Genomic DNA, 12,886 nt, shown 5'->3' with positions numbered 1-12,886 from the left:
ATATTTTCTTTTGAAACTTCAGCCAAGTTGCCCATAGGCTTGACTATACTCAAAAGTAAAACATGCTGTGTGAGTCTGAGAGCTGGGGAGTGTTCTCAGATGACAGACATTGCCCTCCAGTCTTTCTTTTTCTTTTGTTATTATGGTTAAATAATAATAATTGTACATATTTATAGGGTACAGTGTGATATTTTGATATATGTATACAATATGTAATGATCAAATCAGGGTAATTAACACATCCTTCACCTCAAATGTTTATCATTTCTTTGTGTTGGGAACACTCAAAATTCACTTTTCTAGCTATTTGAAAATATACAATAAGTTGTTAATATGACCCCCTACCGAGGATTAGAACACAGGAATTTATTTCTCCTATATAGCTGTCTGTTTTGCTGCTAGGTAGCCTGCTCTTTCTAGGTTTGCCTTGGTCAGTAAAGAAAACTATCTACTTACAACTAAGTGTATAGTTAGAAATTCCAAAAGCCATTTTCTTGACTCATGGCCAGCAGAAGCCATGTCTAATTTGAAACTGGGATATTGTGCTTCATTTAACCATCAAATCCATTGAACAATGGGAATATTACCATATAACACATCCAGTCACAGTGGCTTTAGGAATAAAGGCCTCACGAGCAGCAAGTGGCATGGGGTGACAAAAACAACCCTAAATCATTAATACTGCGTTGAGAAAAGAAAGTGTTTAAAATTCTCATGATGCTGTAGCTGCAGCACAGATTTCCTCTGAGGAAAGTTGAAGAAGGAGGTGATGGAAGAAGTTGAGTAGATTTTCTTGGAAATTATCTTTTCTGACCAGGTGTTCAGTTGGGACTTTTTAAAAATTTAATTTTTAATTGACAAATAATCTTTGTGTTTATTTATGGTGTACAATTGATGCTTTGATGTATTTATACATTGCATAACGATCAATTCAAGATAACTACCATATTCATCACCTGAAATATTTATCATTTGCTTGTAGTGGGAACATATAAAAGTCTTTCGGCTGTTTTGAAATATATAACATATTATTATTATTAAGTATCATCACCTTGCTGTGCAGTAGAATGCCAGAACTTACTCCTCCTGTTTAGCTGAAACTGAACTCTTTGACCAATATTCTACTGTCTACTTCTATGACTTCAACATTTTTAGATTCCACATTTAAGTGATATGTGGCATTTGTTTCTGTGTGCCTGGCTTATTTCACTTATCAATGGATGAGTGGTTTTAAAAATGTGGTATATAAACATGATAGAATACTATTCAGACTTAAACCAGGAAGTTCTGTCAACTGGGACTTTATAGAGAAAGTCCAGGCAACCACATAACATTAGATAGAGGCTTGTTCAGTGGATAGCAGTGAAGGATTTTTTTTCTTTTTTTTTGGTGGTGGAGGTTGCATCTCTAGAAAAAATCCTTAGGATTACAGCATTTTCTAGATTTCTGTTTCTAGGCCACTAATGGTCACCAGATGAGATCATCCTTCATCTTTCGCTTACTTGTATCCTCATATTGCTGGGGAATAAGCCAGCTCCCATCAGAAACTGCATGTTCTACTTATAAATTCCTGGCAAGTTGTTTCCCTAGATCTCTTCACAACCAAAATATGTTTCAGTCCTTCTTTACATGATTTTCTGTGGCATTTGCCACTAGCGACTTTTTCTTTCTTCTCAAAACCTTTTCTGCCTAGGTCTTGGGACACCACCCTCTCCAGCTTGTCTTCCCACCTCCTACCATTTCTTCTTAGTCTTCTGCAAAGGTTCTTCCTCTGCTTAACTGTTGAATCCTGACATCTACCAAGTTTCTTTGGACTCTTTCTTCTCACTCTGTTTGTTCCCCAGCCTGACCTCATTCATTTCCACACCTTTAACAGTTCACTGTGTTTAGATGCTTCTGAACTCACGGACATTCTAAACTCTGTATCCAACTGTCTTCTAGAATATTTAGTGGGATGTGTAAAAGTGGCTTAAACTCAACATGTCTTACATGGAATCCACTGTTGTTCTGCATTCACCCACTGCTCATTTTGCCATTTCCTCTCTCAGTGACTGGCACTCCACCTACCCAGTTACCTGACAGAAAATTATAGTCAGCCTTGACCTTAACTTATCCACCCTTACTTACCCTATTCCTGAACATTCCACTGACGACCAACTTCTGTGATTCTGCCCCCTTAATATCCCTCATATCCATACTCTATAGTTCAATCTCTGCTTTGCCAGCTCTCATACAGATCCTTCTTATCTTTTCCTGGACAGTGGCAAGTAGTCTTCCAAGAACTGTCCCTGCTTCCAGTTTTGCCCTTCTCCCAATCATTCTCCCATGTTGCCTTCAAAGACGCCTTTCCAAAAACATGCTATTCCTCTGCTTAAAATCTGTCACCTGCCTTATACAGACAAACTCCCTGCTATAGTCTATAAGATCCTTCATGATTTAATCTCTTCAAATTTTCCAACTTTCCCTTCTTCCACTTCTTGACTTCTCCATCCTTTCTCTTGTGCATCAGCTACACTTAGCTCTTTGTCATTACTCAAATGTGTTGTGTTATTTCTCATGCTGCTTTCCCCTTTTTGAGGATTCAACTCAATGCACTTCTCCTAGAAACCATTTTAGGTTCCAAATCTCATTGGGTAGAATTGATTACTGCTTACTATGTGCCCCTGTTATAACCTGTGGACATCTTCAGTGACATTTCTGCCTTTTTTTTTTTTTTTTTTTTTTTTTGAGACAGAGTTTCACTTTTGTTGCCCAGGCTGGAGTGCCATGGCGCGATCTCAGCTCACTGCAACCTCTGCCTCCTGGGTTCAAGTGATTCTCTTGCCTCAGCATCCTAAGTAGCTGGGATTACAGGCGCCCGCCACCACACATGGCTAATTTTTAGGATTTTTAGTAGAGATGGGGTTTCATCCTGTTAGCCAGGCTGGTTTCCAACTCCTGACCTCAGGTGGTCCACCTGCCTTGGCCTCCCAAAGTGCTTGGATTTACAGGCGTGAGCCACAACGCCCACCCATTTCTGCCACGTTATTGTGCCTCTTCATTGTGCATCAGGCTCTGTCTAGTAAATTATAAATCCTTAAAGGTTGAAACCACATTTATTTGTCTTTGTACCCCTTGTGTCTTGCCCACTGATAGGGGTTCAATCAATATGCAGGATTGAATGGATCTACAAATGAATGGTCCTAATCAAATTCTTTCTTCTTCACAAAGTCTCCCCTAGCTGTCTGGGGCATTTGGTGTCCATTCCCTTATCTCAGCTCCCATGCACTTGTTTCTTTAATCCCCACTTGGCACTTTACATGTTCTTCTTTGTTTTGTTGTAATTTGTATTACACCCTGCCTCTCCAATTGAATTTCAGCTTCCTTAATGTAGGGGATCATATCCTATTCTTTATGTCTACAGTGCTTTATAGCCATTCAACAAATATTTGTTGATGAAACAGCATTAAATTACTTTCGTATATGAAAACCTTCTCCTAAGATGGATTATGACAGTAGGGACCAACCTTCCTCTATTCAGATGTCTCACGTTGTGTAACCCAGATGTCAGCTATGTGCCCCTGGCTCTAAGGGGTCTAGTTGAGATTAGCTCTAATCTTTTTCTTTTTCAATTGCATTTTAGGTTTGGGGGTACATGTGTAGAACATGCAAGATCGTTGCATAGGTACACACATGGCAGTGTGATGTGCTGCCTTCCTCCCCATCACCTGTATCTGGCATTTCTCCCCATGCTATCTCTCCCCAACTCTCCACCCCCGACTGTCCCTCCCCTATTTCCTCCCTACAGACCCCAGTGTGTGATGCTCCCCTCCCTGTGTCCTGGAGAGGATGTGGAGAAATAGGAACACTTTTATACTGTTGGTGGGAGCGTAAATTAGTTCAACCATTGTGGAAGACAGTGTGGCGATTCCTCAAGGACCTAGACATAGAAATTCCATTTGACCCAGCAATCCTATTACTGGGTATGTATCCAAAGGATTATAAATCGTTCTACTATAAGGACACATGCACATGAATGTTCATAGCTCTAATCTTACTCCTTGCCCTATAGCAGTCTAAAGTACACTCCTCCCCAAGACACTTGCCAGTTTCCTGGGGGTTTCACATTCTCAATGTCTCCTTAGCCATGAAAGTCTTGCTTTCTCAGTGCATAGATTTTTGGCTCCCCTGCTTCTGTCATACTAAGATATGAATTGTGGCTCCTTCCTTAATTTCTTCCTAACTACATTAAACCGATGTATATATGTTCTATACCTTGTTAAAGATCAACTGAGAGGGTGGATACAAGAGGAACTTATATTACAATCTCAAATTGAACCTATTAATAGCAATAAGAAAAATAATACCTACTAAATACGAGGCACTATTCTTTGTGATTTGTATGTATTAACTTGGCTAATATTCAAACAACCTGTGAGGTAACTTATATGTTATCCAATCTTACTGAAGAAGAAACTGAGATAGACCCAACCTTGCGTTGCTAGTTAGAGAGAGAGCCGGGTTTCAAACCTATGTGGCCTGGCTCCAGATTCTGTGCTCTTAGATGCAACAAGCATCTCTTTTCTAGAAATTACCATCTCCATCCTCACCCCTAGGACATTTCACTTGAGGATTCACCCTGCCTCGTGCTCTTGTCTTCCTCCATTCTCACTTCCCTTCCCTTTTCTGCCTCTTCCACTTCCCTGTCACACATATCTGTTTATCCATCCCCCTTAGCTCCAGAACCCTTAGAGTTTCTTTCTCCTTACACTCTGTGAGGCTAATGGAAATAGTTTCCTAACCAAAACCATCTATTTAGTGATCCTTATGCTACTCGTTGAGATTATATAAACATATATGAAACCTACTTTTCCTTTTAAAAATCATGTTGTTCAGCATTGTAGATTCCTGGTTCTTAAAATGTGTTATCTATGTAAATAATCTAGCGTTTTGATCATAAGAGGTTGTTTTATATATTTAGTGATTTAGAGTTATCTAGTTTTAAATCCTAGCTCTAACCTTGCTAGTTGTATAATATTGGGCAAATCACTTATCTTTACTAAACCTCACTTTATGAATCTATAAAATGGAACTAAGAACACTCTATTCATCACACTGTTGAAGTGAAAGTCTATGAAGTGATATATATGGAATAACTACATAAATTAATTGTTTCAATAGAGCCACAGAGTTCCCATAACTCCTCATTAATATATTGGAAACTCCTTCCACCTTCTAACCTCATTATATTGAAAATATTAGGGCTTTAGCATCTGCTTAATTCATGGGATTGTAGAGGTCTGTGGATGCTACATTTATTGTTTGAATTAACAAAACCAGCTTGACTGTTTTACTGTGGTTGCTATGGTTACTGTGACTTTTTGGCCTTCTTTCTTGAGAGTTGCTCACCCTCTGTGTAGGAGCTTACCCTTGTAGGTGTGCAGTGGACATCTAAGGCTTCATAAGACACACGGTGTATATACATTGCCCATAAAGAAAATTGCAGAATAGCAACCATTTCAAGACCTGATGTCATTAGAGTCTCACTTAACAGATCCCAAGACCTGTGGGTCATGGCTCCAGGAATTCCTAAAGGAAAGCATATCCTGGAGGCAAACTCACCAAGATTGGCTGTTTAAATGTTCTTATATTGGAGTAAGGCCAGTTCTGCTTTATCTGGAAATTATTTTTTCTTATGTTTTCTTCATACTATCTCTCCTCAAGCTTGCATAACTCTCTTTTAATCGCTACAGTTAGGGCTATTATCTTTATTAATTTACAAATGCTATTTCTCTTGTTTGCCTTGTGTCTATCTCATTATCTCAGTAGTAATAACTTATAATTTCCCTACCCACTTCAAATCCTGTCTTCTCTGGAATATGTTATCTTTCCTACCTCCTACTGCTTCTCCTGGACACTTCCATAAGGCATTGAGCAGACAATGATTAGGGTAAATCGTCCCAAGGCTGAATATTTCCACATCCTACAAAGATACATTTATGATACTTTTGGTTCTGAACCATTTCTACATCATTATTGACTGTATTTATTTTAAGATGGATTTGCCTGAGACCCCATGCAAAGCAATGAAGCTAATGAGGAACCAAAAGAAGTTGGTACCTTTTTATCAGTGGGATCCCATGAGTGAGGCTACCATGGTAACACTTTCCAAATTAAATGTGCTGTAATTTAGATAAAGAGAAAAATAGCTCTTTGTAACTTTCCATAAACTCATGTTTATACAGAATGATCATTGCATTGAAGACTGTTTCCACTTTAGATTACAAACTCATGAGAGCAAGGATTGTGGTTGGTTTCCATTTTTGTCCTATCCCTGTCAACAGAGAGCTTGGCACATAGTAGGCACTCAGTATATACATGTTGAATCAATGCATGACTTTATAATAATATATAAATCAAAGAATTCTTTCCATATGACTTCTTACAATGTCCCTGTTAAGGTTTTAAAAATATATAACCAGTAAGGATAAATTAAACAGCATATGAAAATATGTTGGAGTTTAGTTTAGTGGAAAGTGTTAAGTAAATACCAGCTATTATTAGTACACATTAAATAGTATAAGAAACTGGCAAAGGCTGTCAATTTATGAAATAATAATGGATAGTACATTAAGTGTGTGCTTTTACCTATAATGCTTATGTTTATTTCAAGCATAAAAGCACTATTTGTCTCCCCTTGGGTATTGATGTCTTAAAATATGTTTTCTTGCAGTACTCCTTCTACCAGCAGTTGCATGAACAAAAAAAGTCAGAAAAATTCTTTAAAGTTCTCTATGATCGAATGAAGGCTGCACAGAAAGAAATAAGATCAACAGTGACAGTTAATACCATAGATTTAGGTAGCAAAAAAAGGGACGATGACAATGAATTGATGACATCTGGTCTACGAATGAGAGGTAAAGAAGTATTTGAGTATTTTGGAGAACAGAGTGAGAGAAAAGAGGGGAATAGCATTTAAATCTCACATTTGTCGTCTCTCTTCTCTTGGTTTAATTATCCCCACTGTGGCTCAGATCATCCATAAAGAATTTTAGTCATGGGTTGACCCTAAAATGGCTTTGCAGGACTAAACTAAAATGAGACATAATCAGTGCAAAGCAACCAGTGACGTGAAAAATGTTTGATTTTATTGTGGCATGCATGGTAAAGAATAACTGCCCTAAATCTTTTAAGTGACGATGAAAATAAAACTTTAAAAACAGAAATTACCACACCAAACTCCAAGGAAAGATTCTTGGTATTCAGAATGACAAAATCATCAATGTATTAAATACAAATCATTAAGACATTAACATTTTGAAGTTTGTCACATTTTCCTACCTTCTTCAATATGAAATATATATATCAGTGTGTGTGTATGTATATCAGATTTCTGATATATATATCAGAAATATATATATTATATATATTATATAATATAAATTATATTATATATTTATATCATATATATAATATATATATATCAGAAAGACATGAGTCCTTTTAAAATTTGCTAAGCATTGAGATCTTTTTTATGACCCATTGCAGATTTAAGTGCTGTCTGAAATCCTTTTTGGAAATTGTTGCGCCTTTGCCAGATTATTTTTAATTCAATTGTTAGAGAATTTGGGTAGCTGGTTGTCTTTTAAAAAAAAATTAGCAAAAGCAAATTGGTTCAGAAATATAAAAGTACTGCTTCGTTTACAGTAAGAGATTCAACACTACATTTAAAAGAGGGAATGAAAGGTCAATTAACAGAAGCTTCTTCGGCAACATCCAAAGCATATTGTGTATACAGAAGAGAAATGGATCCAGAAATAGACATTATGTGCACAGGACCAGAAGCGGGAAATACTGAGGAAAAATCTGCAGAGGAAGTAACAATGAGTCCTGCAATTGCCATCATGCAGCCAATACTGAGATTTCTTCAGTTACTGTGTGAGAATCACAACCGGGAATTGCAGGTATTTGTTCTGTTTTGTGTGAAAGTTGAGACTACAACCTATGGTTATAAGTAATTAAATTCGAATAAAGCCAACAGGTAGTTTTGGAGAGAGTTTTGGAAAGATAATCAATAAAGGCAATAGTGCTCATCTGAAATGGGAAGAAACTTTGGTATCAGTGAAGAAAAGTAAGAAAATCCCTTTATGCAGGAAAAAAAATCAGGCTCGTATAGCATCATCCTGTGTTTCATCAATATTTTTAGCCTCAAGTATTTTTAGCCTGAGTGGACATCATCTCTTCCTAGTGTTCTCTGGTAAGGTTATATTGTTGAGAGAGATCATATTTGTCTCATCTATAACTTTCATGGTCTTATACTCTTAAAGGGCTTTCATGATTTTCAAGCCAATTCATATTTCTTGAGTGAGCATACTGAGTATATTTGTATGTCTTCACTGGAAACAGAATTAACATAGAAGAGGATTTTTTTTACCAGAGTGAAGGTGGATACCTTCAAAAATGAATGTGGTCAGTGTCTTCTATCTTCTTTCCTGCATTTTCCTTTATTAGATAGATGATCTTAGGAGTGCTTATGAATTTTAAATTTTGGCCTCTTTTTCGCATGGTTTGTACACAGGCAGGCAAAGGCCAGAGGCATTGCTTCCAGAGGGACAATACTGGATCAGTGCCCATGGGCATATCCTAACCCATCTTGTCTGTCAGTGTAGGAAATAGATGTATAGGGTATATAACACATTATATAGCATGTGATTGAACAGTTTACTGATAGGAGTGTGGGATCAATGTAGAAAATACTACTTTTAAAATTATCTTAAGAATAATAAATGGTAGACATAAATTCACATTAACACATTAAATAATAAATTAATAGAAATAAGTAGTAAATTAAAATAAAGAAGTTTCTTTCTATGCTTACCCTTTTACCAGAGAAAAACACTGTTAACAGCTGATTAATCTGGAGAACTTGACTGAATATTGTCAGGGCCCAGGTTTTTTCTTCTAGAAATTTTTATGCATGCATAAGTATATTGATCTGTGCAGGTAAACATTTTTAAAAAAATCATATTCTATGGTATTCCTCAACTTACATTTTTCGTTTAGTAATATATCTTATTAGTCAATTACTTATTGCTAGGTTGTGTTTATTGACACATATCGAAGTACCTAATTTCTATAGTTTTACATTATTCTAATGTTTCAATGTGATATTATTTATTAAACCAGTCACATTATCATAGGTATGATATGGTTTCTGGTGTTTGCATAACAAGCAGTATGCAGGAAACCTCTTGGTGTATTTGTGTACGTATACCTAGAATAACTTTTTAGGAGTGGAGCTGTATGTTAACTGAAAATTTTGATAGATACCTCCAGAGAGCCCTTTGTAATGGTTATATCATTTATAATCAGTGAACAATGAAGTTGCACTCTTCATATGAGATTATTTATAACTGAAAATAGGCTTCTCTCCCTAATGAACTTCTTTCTACCTAGTTTTTTTTCTCTTTTTCCTACTTCCTGTTACTTTCGCCCTCTCTGTATAGTTTTATGATAATGATACTGAGAAATGTTTATTATGAACCATCTCGATATATATAGATGCTTGAAGAAAAATCCAAGGGCCTTTCTCCCTCCTTAAATGGAAGACAACTTTAATAAATGTGGACACTTTTCTTATAAAGAAAAGTTAGAAAAGCACACATATGGGGAGAGCAGCAAACATTCAGCACAGTGAATTTTTGTAACCCTTCAGTTTTATTTTCTTTTGTTTTCAGAACTTCTTGAGGAATCAAAACAACAAAACAAATTACAACCTTGTCTGTGAGACCCTTCAGTTTCTGGACTGCATTTGTGGAAGCACAACTGGTGGCCTGGGCCTGTTGGGGCTCTACATCAATGAGAAGAATGTAGCACTGGTCAACCAGACCCTGGAGAGCTTGACTGAGTATTGCCAGGGCCCCTGCCATGAAAATCAGGTAACCAGAAGTATTCATGACTAATTAGTAAAGGGATTAAGTTGGGAAGGGAGCCAATCTTTGTGTGCACTTAAAATATCTTTCTTCTTGCTTTTCCAGACATTTTTACTTTTCTAATAAAACGTACAAAGACTGAATTATAGAGAAGGAAATACTATGCTATGTTTGTATATAATTTCATTGTAAAAACAATTCCCATAAAAATGTTCAAGATAAAAATCAACTTACTGAAAAAAGTGAAATATATGTCTTGGCCATCACTCAGTTTTCATCTTTAGTGAACCTTTCCAGGATTTGTGGAATAAACTTTCTTTAGCTCCTTCAGCACCCCTGCAAGGAGTAGTATATGTCATTTCTTTTATACCTACAATAAACTTGTGAAATAGGTATTATTGTTCCCCTTTTGCTGATGAATAGGTTCTAACTCAAAGATTAAGTGACTTTCCAGAGTCTCAGAGTTGAAGCAGTAAGTCATAGAGCCAGTCTTACAACTAAGAACTTTTGATTCTGAGTCTAAATCGGGTTCTCTTTCAACTGTATTACATTTTGGAGGGCACAGTTTCAAGTATCTTTTCCAGAAAGTTTGCCTCCGATTTCATTTTGTTGTATATCAAGGATGTATTGTGGGAACAGAAGGCAGGACACTTGGGTCAATCAAGGGCAGGGATGCCACCTGAAAGTTTGTCAGTTGACTATTTCACTTCTATTCAGGCATCATGGAGCTACTATTGTAAGCATGGATCAGGCCAGAAGACAGAATTTTCAAGTCAAACATTTCTGGATATAAACATTAAAGAAGCCATTGAGAGCAAATATCAATGATTGACATAGAAAAATGTGAAAAAGTAGTTTGCTTTTTTATTGCAATTTACATGAGATATACACACACATACACACAGTATCTATGCATGCACACGTATATTTATAAACATATACACATGTATATTCATAGATGTATAAAATAAAAACAGGAAAATTTTGGCATAATTTGTTATGGAGGTATTTTCCCTTTCTGTACTGTACATATGAAATACTGAAAGAGTTTGTGGATTTTTCCCTGTGTTTTTCTGGATTATATTTCAGTTTCCCAGAGCAATGATATAAGAAAACCTAAATGTTGATTTAAAGTTAAGGAAAAATATACAAATTTAGAGATTTGTTTTTGTTGTTGATAAAAACTTGTATATCTATAATAGAAAATAATTATGCCATTTGTCTCTTCTACTCTCTCTGGGAAAGCTTGTAAGAATGTTCCCCAATTTTGGTCTCATAAGAAAATGGAAATGAGCTTTGAAAGTAATTTAATAAAACCAAATAAGTTCTAAAAGTAAAAGCTAATTTTGAAATAACACGAACCTCACGCATACTTCCCCATTTCTCTGAAAATGTGTGGGAGGAAAGATTGCTGGCAAATTCTAGAGATGATCTGCAAAAAGATTTTCTTTAAGTTTGGCAAATATTTTAATGAGCAGAATACCCTCAGGAAAGGTAGGAGATGGATAGAAAATGCCTTTCCTTTGTGTCAGAGGAGTAAAAACTCCATTGTATGAAAGGAGAAATGAGACCTATGCTGAAAAAGCGGTCGTTTCGAAGTTGTCTTGATTTTCTTCTTTCTCATTTAACTCACCAGAATTTCAGTTTTTCATACCCCTTGACATAAACATTTCTGGATCTAAATATTAAAAGGTGCTACATATCAGGCTCACAAGTTCCTGATTTAAGTTCTGTAGAATTAATTTCAGAACCCCAGCACAGTCTATCTTAACGTTCAAAATGTGAGTATTTCTCTCTCAGGATGTTTTATATATTTTCCCCAATCAAGATCCCTCATGTAAGTTTAAGAAATCTGGTAAATTTTTCCTTCAGCCATCATTATTGACAGCATGTCCCCAAACATCAGGAGAGTCTCATATTACTTGTCTTCACTTCCACCTGGCGTGGACAGCAGCATCTCTTGTCATCAATTTAGCATTAAGTATCAACTAAATTAAAATGCATCATCGGTACTACAAAATTTGCCTACAAATCTCAGGTATGGAGGACACATGTCTTTCATAAATGGGAAAATTCTTTATTCAGGATAATTCAGATCTTAAAATTTTGACCTTAAGAAACTCCTCTGTTTATAGGTATATTAAAATTTACTGAATGAAAGAATATTTAACTTAACAGGTAGTCTCCAAAATTCTATAAACACAGTTCATTTAAAAAGATATGTGCTGCACACAGTGTCTCTCAGTGTTCTTCATACAAAGCCATTTGATCAATACTAATCAATTAATTGTCAGACCCTACATAAAAGAATAAGTCAAATGCTCAAAGTTAAATCTTATCTATCTTTTAAAGGTCAAAAATTCAGGTGATTATGTTGTTTCATATCCTATTAGTCCTAGTGCATTCTGTGGGACTAAAATGCTCTTTTACAAATATTTTGTTTTCTAGACCTGTATCGCTACACATGAGTCTAATGGGATTGATATCATCATTGCTTTGATTCTGAATGACATTAACCCTCTTGGTAAATACCGAATGGACCTGGTGCTCCAGCTAAAGGTAGAGCAAATCCACTATTCAGGCCAGAAAAGCTAGTCTCTACGGTATAATCTTTAAACAGCTCTTGTCAAAAGCAAGATATTATCATATTTTCAACTAACCAATTGACAGAAAGAGATAGTGAAAGTACGATGCTTACTAAACTCCGGATTCAATGTGAAATTAGCTTTGAGGTAATATTCCATGGCAGGGTCCTTTCCTGGAAGTTCTCTAAGCAGCCGCTGTGTTTCATGACTTCCCTTCTGTTTTTATTTTATATTTTTCATTATAGGGAGAAGCAAAAGGTGCTGATATATTTTTAATACACATTGACTACAGAATTCCACCCAGAAAGTCACAAGGAATTGACAAAGTCAAAGGAGTGCTGCATTTTAGTTTTATGGCTCTCTTCTTTCTAAAAGTTGTTCTCTTTTACA

At 36.0% G+C, this 12,886-nt stretch overlaps 1 protein-coding gene across 2 annotated transcripts in view; it reads left to right on the top strand.

Moving 5' to 3' along the window:
• Window positions 1-12,886, top strand: part of ITPR2 (inositol 1,4,5-trisphosphate receptor type 2) — a 508,028-nt gene that overhangs the window by 348,086 nt on the left and 147,056 nt on the right. For both annotated transcript variants that reach the window (XM_012457176.2, XM_064377368.1), the window contains exons 40-43: window positions 6,713-6,896; window positions 7,687-7,943; window positions 9,717-9,917; window positions 12,360-12,470. In XM_012457176.2, the coding sequence (XP_012312599.2) occupies window positions 6,713-6,896; window positions 7,687-7,943; window positions 9,717-9,917; window positions 12,360-12,470 (753 nt within the window). The remainder of the gene's footprint in view (window positions 1-6,712; window positions 6,897-7,686; window positions 7,944-9,716; window positions 9,918-12,359; window positions 12,471-12,886) is intronic.

Source organism: Aotus nancymaae, unplaced genomic scaffold (assembly GCF_030222135.1).
Source record: "Aotus nancymaae isolate 86718 unplaced genomic scaffold, 86718_ANA_hifiasm-v0.15.2.pri h1tg000016l, whole genome shotgun sequence".
Classification (NCBI taxonomy): Eukaryota; Metazoa; Chordata; class Mammalia; order Primates; family Aotidae; genus Aotus; species Aotus nancymaae.
The sequence above is the reverse complement of the archived record's forward strand: the minus strand, read 5'-3'. Positions and strand labels throughout refer to the sequence as shown.